General features: G+C 37.4%; 1 protein-coding gene across 1 annotated transcript in view; it reads right to left on the reverse strand.

Moving 5' to 3' along the window:
• Positions 1 to 8080: 8080 nt before the first annotated feature.
• Positions 8081 to 13196, reverse strand: part of NOX3 (NADPH oxidase 3) — a 44710-nt gene continuing 39594 nt past the window's right edge. The window contains exons 9-10 of the mRNA XM_089669820.1: positions 12860 to 12984; positions 8081 to 8451 (exon numbers count right to left, since the gene is read on the reverse strand). Of these exons, the coding sequence (XP_089525946.1) occupies positions 8325 to 8451; positions 12860 to 12984 (252 nt within the window). The 3' untranslated portion in view covers positions 8081 to 8324. The remainder of the gene's footprint in view (positions 8452 to 12859; positions 12985 to 13196) is intronic.

Genomic DNA, 13196 nt, shown 5'->3' on the forward strand with positions numbered 1-13196 from the left:
TTTTCATCCATTTTACATCCGGTTTTATCCGTTTACATCTGCTTTTCATCCATTTACATCAGTATAAAAGGAGAGTGCATCGCTAAAAAAACTATAATAATATGATTCTAATATAAAGGTGTAAAGTCCATATAATGAATAAAAACAACATAAAAGGTATAAATGGTTAGCAGTTCAAAGGTGACTTTCAGTGCTCCTAAAATTCCAGTTTCCTTGATAAGTCGGTGATTGTGCATTTAATAAAGGAAGAAATGCGCACTCACCGGACGCGCAGTGTAAATGCGCATATAGGTATATATTCAGATGTCATCAAGGGATCATCAGGAACAGGTTAAGTGTAGGAGTAACTTCCCTCTAAAGGTGGATGGATTCTGGGGCTTTAAATGATGATCCAGGGACAGCCAGAGCTCCCCTTAAGGGATGGATGGGTGCAGCTCACAGGGTGTATAGGAGGCTCCCTCTCTGGATACTGGAAACTTGGGTAGTTCTGGGCATCTGAAAATCAATACTCCTCGAGGGAGTTTAAAACAGAGAAATGCCCATAGTGTAGTATAATAAAATGTAATTTGTTGAGGGGTTAACGAGTAAAAGATGCATCAAAGAAATGGTGTAAAACAAGCAGAGTCTGGACTAACCGCCCACAACTAAAGATGGCGTGACGTCACGGCGTAATTGGCTTCTCCTTACGTGTTTCGTGCGCACGCACGTCTTCAGAGGGGATTGCTAATTCCTTATCAAGGAAACTGGAATTTTAGGAGCACTGAATGTCACCTTTGAACTGCTAACCATTTATACCTTTTATGTAGATTTACTCATTTTTATTCATTATATGGACTTTACACCTTTACATTAGAATCATATTATTATAGTTTTTTTAGCGCTGCACTCTCCTTTTATACTGTTTGATTAAGGTTTTATATGGTTACCTTTTGTGCATAGCTGCTGTTGTTCTCTTTCCAATTTAAGTGCGCTCACATATTCTTTCCGTTTTTATTCATATTCAGTTCCGTTTTATTCGTTCATATTCAGTTCCGTTTTTTTTATAGGGTTTTCTTCCATTCAAAAAAACGGATGTTAATGGATATGGATCATCCGTTTACATCCGCTAGTCCATAGAAATACATGGGGCCTTAAATTTAAATACATGGGGCCTTAAATTTACCAACATCTATGTAGTTTAAGGGCCTACCTGATTGGATAAAACTGATTAGATGGTCTAGGTAGGCAATCACAATACAAGTAAAGCCTCACTATGTTAGGAAGATTTAAAAATTATATTTGTACCTAAGTAGTAACCAAAAATCTATTGACTTCAATACAGCCTGATGGATTTTTTGCATGTAATCACTGCTGGCGGTTATAGCAACGCAACGTTGCGGGAGGGATTGCCCATCAGCACTGACTGTGTTGATGGGGGAATGAAGCAATTTTCTTTGCTTCTTCCTGTGCTGGAACGAAAGAAAATTGTATAATCTATGGTTTACTTAAGACAGTAATAGAGAAAGATCAACTTCAAGGAAACCATAGGCGATGCTGGTGACTACTCATTTGCCCTCTGCCTGTCTTTTTTGGGTTCAGCTTCAAGAGTTAAGGCCTTTTAAATCTTTCGCTATCAGGTTCGTACGTTGTCAGGTGGAAACAGTCGGGCAGCAACTCTGCCACCAGATTGCTTCCACGTTAATGGTACCCCCCCATGCGTGCTCCCGTGATGTATTCCGGACTTTGCTTACCCATCTTTGGGCCCAGGGCTGAAGTAGTGGGTGCCAGTGGGTAGAGAGGAGATTAGACACACGTCTGTTCCCCTCACCTTCTTCTTGTATCATGTATTATTATATGTCACTTCTGGGTCACCGCTGTCACTTTCCCAGACTAGAATTGCAATACATCCAGTGGAGCCCAGAGGAGACATGCAGAGGATTTAGACCCTGCATGTCTCATTAACGAGATTCTTTCACCTAGCAATCATTACATAGGGGACTTTGTGTCCCTTATGCGATGAAAAAAAAGTTAATAGTTACATATCGCCATGCATGCCACAGTGAGGGCAATAAATCTAGCATGAGACCTCCTCCATAACACTAAACTGATGACCCTGTAGGGGTTTTTGAAGCATCGCCGACAGAAAATATAGGGTACTGAAGTTTGTTGCCATTTCACAGGTGCACACAAATTTAAGGTATGACATGTTGGGTATCTATTTACTTGGTGCAACCTCATCTTTGTATTTTACCAAACTAGATGAAACTCTGTATTTCTTACTTATAGATCTGTGGGTGGGGTGAAACGTGTTGACGCACTTCTGGTCCGCTGTCATTCTGGTTAACATCACTTCCGGTGTTTGGAATGCACGCCGGCTTATGCGGTTCAAGTGGCCATCTTGGAGGGGGAAGGCTGTTCATCCTCTGCAGTGACTATATAAGCGTGAGATCCCTATATCTACATTCAGGAAATTGGTTATCTTGAAGCCATTGAGGCTATTAAACAAGGTTTTTAATTTTATTTAAACATGTGAGTGGCCTTATTCTATCTTTATACTCTATATGGAGTGGCAGTATTACACTATATAGTTTTTTTTTTCTCTGCACACTATTGAGGAATCCATGGAGAAATAGAGTGGAGACGATTGCTATACCATAGCAGGTTGAAGAAGGAGATTTGAGTTCCTTTGGAGGGGTTATAGGATCCCTTATATCCTATAAGGCTCACTACTCACCTCCATCTGGTGAGTGCAGTCAACATTATTTCTCACGTGGTGGAGAGGTGGAAGCACATTTGGAATATTTTTGATTTTTTTGATTTTTTTATTGGTTTTGATGAGAATAAGGACTTATATATATATAGTTTTTCACAGACACTTATTATAAATTTAGGGTTTATTTATTTGTGTTATTTTAATTTTAGATTTTGCGCTGTTTTTGTGTTGTTGATGATTTTACATTTACCCAGTAATTATAATTCATGAAGTGTCGTTTTACCTCCAATACTGCTGCTTTCAACGCAGTAGCTGCTTTTAACAGAGTAGCTGCTTTATAAAATGCAGCTGCTTTCTACACAGTAGCTGCTCTTTACACACGTGTGACTGGTCCACATAAGTACATTATGGTGCCAACCCTGTCACATACACCTGTATTTGTATGGGGTGTATGTGATGGGGTTGGCGCGATGATGTCATCACACTGGGTACTCGTATGTGGGTGTATCTGCATGTGGGCGGACCCGCCTGGATAGAGGACCTTTGTCTAGGTTCCTAAGACCATCAGAAATATGTGTTTTTCGATGGTCTTAGGCGACCCCTGTGAAAGGGGTCACGACCCACAGGTTGAGAACCACTGCACTAGAAGATCTCAAAAAGCAACACATCATGCCATAATGAGAATTGCCATCATGGAAATATGAAAAACAAAGTAATTTATTTATTTATTACAGGTACTTATATAGCGCCATCAATTTACACAGCGCTTTACATATATATTGTACATTCACTGACATGTATCAGTCTGAAAAGGGTTACAAAGCCATTTCTAAGGCTTTGGGACTCCAGTGAACTATGGTGAGAGCCATTATCTACAAATGGAGAAAACTTGGAACAGTGGTTAACCTTACCAGGAGTGGCCGTCTACGAAAATAACTTCAAGAGCACAAGAACAACTCATCCAGGAGGTTATAAACAAACCCAGAACAACATCTAAAGAACTCCAGGCCTCATTTGCCTCAGGTAAGGTCAGTGTTCATGATTCAACAATAAGAAATAGACTGGGCAAAAATGGCAACCATGGGAGAGTTCTAAGCCAAAAGCTGCTGTGGCCAAAAAGAATACAAAGGCTCATCTCACATTTGCCAAAAAACATCTTGAATATTGGGCAAATATTCTGTGGACTGATGAGACAAAAGTTGACCTTTTTGGAATGTGAGCATCCCATTACATCTAGTGTAAAATTAACACAGCATTTCATAAAAAGAACATCATACCAACAGTCAAACATGGTAGTGTGATGGTCTGAGGATGCTCTGCAGCTTCAGGACTTGGAGGACTTGCCATAATTGATGTAACCTTTAATTTTGGGCTCTACCAGAAAATCTTGAAGGAGAATGGAGAATGGACATCAGTTCATGACCTCAAGCTCAACGCGCACTTGTGTTATGCAGCAAGACAATGATCCGAAACACACCAGCAAGTCCACCTCTGGCTCAAAAGAAACAAAATTAAGGATCTGGAGTGGCCTGATAAAAAATTTAATCCGATTGAGATGTTTTGGCATGACCTTAAACAGGCCATTCATACTCAAAAGTCCTCTAATGTGGCTGAATTAAAACAATGCTAATAAGAAGAGTGGGCCAAAATTCCTCCACAGCAATGTGAAAGAATCAGTGGCAGTTATCGCAAACAATTGATTGCAGTTATTGCTGCCAAGGGTGGCACAAACAGTTATTATGTTTACTACTTATTCACATAGGGCCAGACAGGTTCAGACTGCGTTTTTCCCTTAATAAATTAAATCATTTATAAACTGAAATTTGTATTTACCCAGGTCATTTTTGTGTAATATTAAAGTTTGTTTGATCTGAATCATTTAACTGTGACAAATACGCAAAAAAAAAAAAAAAACAAACAGGAAGGGGGCAAATACTTTTTTCACAGAACTGTATATTATCTGCAGCACCAATAAAACTATTGTGTTATAGATGTTATAGAGATACTAGGTTACCAAAGTGTACATAACTCCCTTTCTTCATCTCCTAGGAGATATTAATGACAATATGCTGACTGTTGTGGATGGTGGGTTTGCCAGGCAAGCTGATTTGAACACTGATGCAGAGGGACTCAGTAAGTGTATTACAATACATTCCACTTATTTACAACACGATCTTGCCAATCAATATTGAACTTTTGGCTGCATCTGTAGCTCTTCTGTAATCAGGGAGAGAAGTGTTAAGACCTACGAATTTAGAAACTGGGTCATTGTTCTTTTGAATCAAAAGCTGAGTTGTCTAGGACTGTAACCTCTTACCTCTCTGCCTTTAGAGTTTCCCTTGTTTTAGAAGCAAAAAAAAATTGTTTTTATGGAACACTTTACCCTACAAGTCAATGCTTTCCCCAGAAGCACTAGGGCTTGTGAGGTACTGGATATCATGTAATGCAGCTTTATTTTTGTTTTGTTTTTCAAATATGTGTATCAATGTAAGATACTAGCATTGCCCATTTCAGTTCTAAATGTTTTAAATTTTTAAATAAATAAAAAAAATGAAAAAACTGTGTTGTTTGTATATATGTATTAAATAAAAAAAAAGTGTGAATTGTAGTTTATATTAAACTTTTATTTTATTGAATTTTTTTTTTTTTTTTAAAAACAGGGTAGACAATAACATGGACCACCATAGGTTCCCAATGAAACATGAGCATAGAGAAATATTCCTGATGCTGCATAAACAGCATCTACAGTATGTAAGGCAGTATGAACCGTAGGGAGGAGGAGGGAGAAGATGGGGGGGAGAGGAACCATAATAGTTATGGGTTTAAAGACAAACAGTTGAACAAACTAGTCAATTCAGTAAAGCCATTATTATGTAGTTGCTAGTAGTACTCCAAGAACCAAAAAGGTAAATGCCATCAAATTTTTGTTGTGAATTTTGGGTGGAGTGCCCATATATGCCAGGCTTTGTGGAATTTATGGTATGAGAGGTTGAAGTTAGAAAATCTCCATTCCATTTCACATTGGAGATTGAGGTTGGCAATCAGTCTTGCTAGAGACAGAGATTCTGTGGTTTTCCATAGGCTAGTTATGTGGTTTTTAGCAGCGTAGAGAAGGTGTATTATAATAGTGCGGAGGTCTATGGAAAACCTGTCAATATCTAGGAGTGCCAATTCTGGAGAGGGAATTATTGACTTACCGAATAATTCTGAGATTATTTTGAAAATGCTGTTCCAATAGGATTTGATGGATTTGCAGGACCAAATGATATGGTATAAGGTTCCTACTTCTCCACAATTTCGCCAACATTGTGGAGATGTGTGTGGGTAGTGAATTGTGGTTTAATCACCTTCCATAGATACCTATGGGAAGTACGTTCAGCACAAGATGTTCCTGACTACATGACAAGCTGTCACTCTATTTCTGTTAAAACATAAAAAATCATAGTGCGCCCAGTGAGGAAAATTGAGGAACTTTACTTTTAATATTCCACCATACACTATAGTATATGGTGGAAAATTAAAAGTAAAGTTACTCAATTTTCCTAATTGGTCCCCTCTACTTAATATACTTATATCCCATTCTATTTCATCCATACCTGTTTTGTTAAATGTTATATATTATAGAAATTTAATTTCAATGTAAGTCTTGGCAATTTATAATTACACGGTCTCTGTCTGTTCCTCCATACTGGGTACACTTTGAATGTACGATCTCTGTACACAGTGTGTTGTGCTTATAAAGCTGAACTATACCTAGCTATAGAACCCTGATATGACCTGGATGAATACATATTTGTATACTTATATAACATAAATTGTGGCAATTTCTTACTGATTCAGCTGTGACATCATTAAATCTTAAAAAAGTTAAGCGCCTCAATCATTCTAACGTAAAGCTATATTTACTGTAAAACAATTTAAAACCAGGTAATCATTGCACCAAATATTGATATTAGAAAAAACACTGGAACCTGTGTTCAAAAGCATAAGTCGTTCACCCTACGTGCTGGTTGGATCTAACCGAGAATTAATTTAACAGCTAAGTATTACAATACAACTTACAGTATAGTCAAACTATGTTGCTATAAAGTGACACAATGTATATAATTATTAGACAAGCCATTTTGTAATTGAATGTGTTTAATAATACTTTTTTATTTCAGTTTGCCGTCTCTATGATTTTCTAGAACTGCCAAATAATTCAAAGGTCCCTTATAATACAGCACTTTGGGAGCTTTGATTGCACTCCATGGGGTTGATTTACTAAAACTGGAGAGTGCAAAATCTGGTGCACCTCTGCATAGAAACCAATCAGCTTCCATTTTTCTGCTTTTGTCAAAGCTTAATTGAACAAGCTGAAGATAGAAGCCGATTGGCTACCATGCACAGCTGCACCAGTTTTTGCACTCTCCGGTTTTAGTAAATCAACCCCTGAGTGTAAAGAACTCCCCATAAATGTAATTTCTGCTTCCGTGATTAACTCACCACTATTCTCAGAAGTCTATGCTGAAAAACATATCAAGGCAATAGCCTTCCCTGTAAAAGGAGTCTCTTTCTTGATAAGATGCTTTAACAATCCTCATTCTCATCTAAAAGGGATGCAGCCACTGCAGACATTCTCATTACATTACACATAGGGGGAGATTTATTAAAACTGGAGCACTCAGAATCTGGTGCAGCCGTTCATGGTAGCCAATCAGCTTCTAGCTTCAGCTTATTCAATTAAGCTTTGACAATAAAACCTGGAAGCTGATTGGTTTCTATGCATAGCTGCACTAGATTTTGCACTCTCCAGTTTTAGTACATCCACCCCATAGATTGCACTGTGGTTATAATAAACGTTAGCACTCTGATTCAGAAGTCTGAGAAAGGGCATGGTGAAACAAACAGCAATTTTTCTTTACCAAAGAGAAAGGTACAAGTCTGTATAAGGCATCACTAAAATCTCTGCAATGTATATTGTGTACCAGGAGGAGATTTTTTTTTTTTTAACAAGACCGTACCTACACTCAAGAATCTACTAAGTTGGAGATGAGGCCCGGACTGGCCATAGGGCTCACCGGGCATTTGCCTGGTGGGCCAGCGCTGCCTGGATAGGAGAAACGGTCAGGCAGCATGTACAGGACCGTGCAGTCATTGGTTCCTCTATGTGCCATCTGGCTGCCGCTCATATCCATCTCCTGCATGCCATGGACACCTGTATGCTCCCCCCGTGGCCGTTGGAGACCCATGAGTCTGTGTGCCATGGCACATGTACAATATGTGCCCTAAAATATTATGGCTTTCAACCAAAAAAAAAAGATTAATCAGATATAATAATCATGTCATATCATAAAAATCAATATTAGTCAATTACTATGTAATAATTAATAGTCATATCAGTCCGTATTCTAGTGAAATATTTATTTTGCTAAAGTGGATTATGAAATCAGTTTACAGTTCTAGTGTTAATATTGGTTCAAGTTGCCCTTTGAATGATCAGGTGATCTTTAGGCCATTTAAGCATTTTAGGGTGGTAACAAGATCTATTGATGGCTTTCACAGAAAAATGGGACCAAACCATATACTGCACATATTCATCCCATTCACAAAGCATTCAGGGGATTCTAGTGAGTCTCGGTGCTCTGGCACATTAGAAGCTTTCCTTACTGAAATGGAAATGGACTCCTCTGGGATCGGATGATGAATGTAAACGACACATATTATTGAGGATTTTGGAGAGAGACTTTGGGCCACAGTAGAAAACTCCAATGTTGTCACTAATAGAAAAAAAAAGTGTAGATTTAAGTGTAATAATAATTAACAAAGCAATAGTAAACTAATAACAGACTATTAATGAATACATGGAAACAATTGTAAATTTACTGTTTATTGCTATATACGTTTTGTAATTATTTGCTTGAAATCTATTACTTAAATCCCAAGTTTGGTCAAAACAACTAAGCAATTCAAATCTTATGTTTATCACAGATGATTTTTACTGCCAATAATCTAACTATTGAATCCTAATGCATGCCCATAAATTTCTATATATTTTCTGAGTTTGTAAGGAATCGTCAAGAAAAAAAAAATAATATTCACTCTTTACTATTTAGATAAAGTAAGAGGTTATTGACAAAAACAATTGAGTACTGTTCGTGATACTTTTTTTATTTGCACTAACATACCATTTTGAGGACAAGCTTTCGGGGAGTGTCCCCTTCTTCAAGGTCCAAGCAGTACTATACAAATCACAAAGTTTAGCAGAATGTTAGAAGAGATGAAAAAAAAAAAAAAGAGGCTAGGGATAAGACACAGCAAAAGCAAAGGAGGGGGGGGGAAACAACACTCACACAGAGGGAGTCAAGCTTGGGCTGATAGTCATAAAACTGTCGGATAATGGTTGAGGAATCCCATGTCCAAATTCAGGCCGTTATCTCTTGTGTCAAATAGAATTATCATTCTTAGTTCAAAAGTTTTTCTTTCCTGAATGGATTTTAAATTTCCTTTAAGAACTAAAATATTGAGGTCTCCCATTGTGTGGTCTGGTTGTGCGAAATGGTGTCCCACAGATGTGCAGAAGTCATCTTCTTTATGTTCCTTGATGGTATGTCTCTGCAAATTCATCCTTGTTTGCAACTTCTGTCCTGTTTCGCCAACATAAGATCCTTTGTTACATTTTCTGCACTGGATAAGGTACACAACATTACTAGAGGTGCAGTTGTATGATCCGGAAATATTGAAGATCCCTTTTGAGTGTCTGACACTTTTGATGGATTGATTTGGGTGCACAGTTTGCAGCGTTTTTTATTGCAGGGTTTGCTTCCATTATTTGTGACATCATAATCAGAAGGAAGTTTCCTACTGATTAGTTTATTTCTGAGGTTGGGGGGTTGTCTGAAGGCCAGTATTGGGGGTTGCTGGAATATTTCTTTCAGAGTTCCACCCTCTGTTATGATGGGTTGTAAATCTGATTATTTTTCTTATCCCTTCTAGCTCTGTGTGAGTGTTGTATCCCCCCCCCCCCCCTTTGCTTTTGCTGTGTCTTATCCCTAGCCTCTTTTTTTTTTTCATCTCTTCTAACATTCTGCTAAACTTTGTGATTTGTATAGTACTGCTTGGACCTTGAAGAAGGGGACACTCCCCGAAAGCTTGTCCTCAAAATTGTTAGTGCAAATAAAAAAAAAATCACGGACAGTACTAAATTATTTCTGTCGCAAATGCACTAATACGGCTACAATCACCTCAGGTTATTGACAAAATTCAAATGTGTTCTGGATATATCCATATCTATGTGTGACAGATTCCATACTCTTCAGTATACCCACATGGAAGAAAAATATATTTGAAATATATGTTAAAAATATACTTCCCAAATATATTGACATATATTTGAAATGCTACAATTTTGGCCATATTCAATATATTTCAATAAATATATATATATATATATATACTGCATGTTGAAATGCGTAAAATTTTAAAATATTTATTACAAAATATATGAAATATATTTTTAAAAATAAATTTCAAATATAAAAATACAGATCTACATTTTTGGAATGCATTTACAAATATATGTAAAAATATATGTTAAAATTACTTTTTTTATGTTAAAAAAAATCTGAAGAATATATTTAAAAAAAATAAATTTTAAAAAATATTTTTCATATATTTTGTAATATATAAAAAACACATTTCAACATGTAGTATATATATACAATTTTGGCCATATTCAATATATTTAAAAATATATTTCAATAAATAAATATGTATATATTTATATAAATATATTGAATATGGCCGCAATTGTAGCATTTCAAATATATGTCAATATATTTGGGAATAACATTTTTAAAATATATTTCAGATATATTTTTCTTCCATATGGGTAGGGTCACTCTATGTACTATATGTACTTGTCATTTGTACACCTATGCATGCACACATATGCTGTATAATATGTATAGGTAATAGTATGGTAATAATACATATACCAAACATCATTAACAACCAATGATGTAAGAGCTTTAAAATTACCTCCAAAAGGAAAAATGTAAAAAGTAGTTTATCTGTTGAAGATATCAGCGGGGGCGGACTGACAACTCATGGGGCCCCTGGGCAATAGGGGATCATGGGGCCCCTGTGTCTTTGCCCAAACTCAAAAAAGCCTATGAAAAAGGTACCAGGGGCATCTCATGGGGCCCCCTACTGACCCCGGGCCCTCGGGCAGTGCCCAAGTTTCCAAATGGTCAGTCAGCCTCTGGATATCAGTAACTGGTACAGTTGTTTTCCATGAGCATGCAGATGCTAAATTGTACCCAGTACTCTACTATTGTACATAAAGCCATAACTAAAGAGGATAGTGGGAAATGTGCTCTACAAGGCTGTTGATAGGTGTGTACTGTACATAATGTATTTAAAAAATAGTATCACATCAAGAATAAATGAAATTAACTGTTTTTGTTTCTCCAAAATTTTAAAATATTTAATCTGAATTTCCCCCTCCCTCTTAGATTGAAGGCTCCAAGGAGCAGGGCCCTCCTATCCCTCTTGTATTGAACTGTATAGTTGCTATATTGTCTCCCGTTATATTGTAAAGCGATGAGCAAACTGTTGGCGCTATATACAGTGAAGGAAATAAGTATTTGATCCCCTGCTGATTTTGAATGTTGCCCACTCACAAAGAAATGATCAGTCTAAAAATCGAATGGTAGGAGTATTGCAACACTTAGAGACAGAATAGCAACAAAGAATTCAAAAGAAATGCATGTCTAACAAATTATGCACTGATTTGCATGTTCACAAGGGAAATAAGTATTTGATCCCCTACCATTCAGCAGAATTTCTGGCTACTAAGTGTCTTTCATACAGGTAACAAGCTGGGATTAGAAGCAGTCTTTTAAAGGGAGTGCTGCTAATCACATTTTGTTAGCTGCATAAAAGACACCTGTCCACAGGAGCAATCAAACAATCAGATTCCAAACTCTCCACCATAGCAAAGACCAAAGAGCTGTTCAAGGATTTCAGGGACAAGATTGTAGACCTACACAAGGCTGGACTGGGCTACAAAACTATTGCCAAGCAGCTTGGTGAGAAGGTGACAACAGTTGGTGCAATCATTCGCAAATGGAAGAAACACAAAACAACTGTCAGTCTCCCTAGGTCTGGTGCACCATGCAAAATCTCACCTCGTGGAGTGTCAATGATCATGAGAACAGTGAGGAATCATCCCAGAACTACACGTAAGGATCTTGTCAATGATCTCCAGGCAGCTGGGACCACATTCACCAAGAAAACAATTGGTAACACACTATGCTGACAAAGATTGAAATCCTTCAGTACCCACAAGGTCCCTCTGCTCAAGAAAGCACATGTCCAGGCCCGTCTGAAGTTTGCCACTGAACATCTAAATGATGCAGAGGAGAACTATTTGAAAGTGTTGTGGTCAGATGAGACCAAAATTGAGCTCTTTGGCATCAACTGAACTCAACTGCCGTGTTTGGAGGAGGAGGAATGTTGCCTATGACCCCAAGAACAACATCCCAACTGTCAAACATGGTGGTGGAAACATTCTGGTTTGGGGGTGTTTTTCTGCTAAGGTGACAGGACAACTGCACCGCATCAAAGGGACAATGGACGGGGCAATGTACCATAAAATCTTGGGTGAGAACCTTTTTCCCTCAGTCAGGGCATTGGAAATGGGTCGTGGATGGGTGTTCCAGCATGACAACGACCCAAAACACATAGCCAAGGCAACAAAGGAGTAGCTCATGAAGAAGTACATTAAGGTCCTGGAGTGGCCCACACTAATTTAAATTTGATCAATCAATGTGTTTGGCAAGCCTAAAAGAGGAATTCTACTCCCTTTGGGAGATTTCTATTACCTTCCTGTTGTGTCTTTGGGACAGGAAGTGAGTGAAATTTCCCCAATCTTACAGACAGAAGATAATCTGCCAGAAGTTTGAAATGTTCCCTACTCTATCCAAAACTAAAAAAAATCTATACATGCACTTTAAAGCGACTTTTCCCCTGTTTTTAAAACTAAACATCTAAATAAATTGATTTGGTTTGTTACATTTTTGTGTCCCCTAAATGTATGCAAAGTACTACACTGTGACAGCGATCCTGGCAAAGAAAAACTAAAATATACTGTATACCTATATAAAATGACAAAATATGATTTACCTTGGATGCTTGTCTGCTATACACCTGAATTCTTTATGCCAGTTGGGTCTTCCATAATTTGTTTTATGTCTTAAGCCAGTAATCACGTCTAGTTCACTATCATAGTGAAGAATTATATGCTTAACCTAAAATAGACATATGATAACAACAGAACTTTCAATTCAAAATACTTTAATAATGAACTAAAATATTATATACACACATTGTAGAAGATTAAACTTCCCAAGAAGTGGATTGCCCGCGAATTGGAATTATCTGCATTCAGCTCACAGCTACCACTTTTTTTTTCTCACCAACATCTTAATGTTCAGAGCTTGCCAAAGTATTTATATTAGTA

Source organism: Staurois parvus, unplaced genomic scaffold (assembly GCF_062004578.1).
Source record: "Staurois parvus isolate SC_StPar_1 unplaced genomic scaffold, SC_StPar_1.0 ptg000081l, whole genome shotgun sequence".
NCBI classification, from domain to species: Eukaryota; Metazoa; Chordata; class Amphibia; order Anura; family Ranidae; genus Staurois; species Staurois parvus.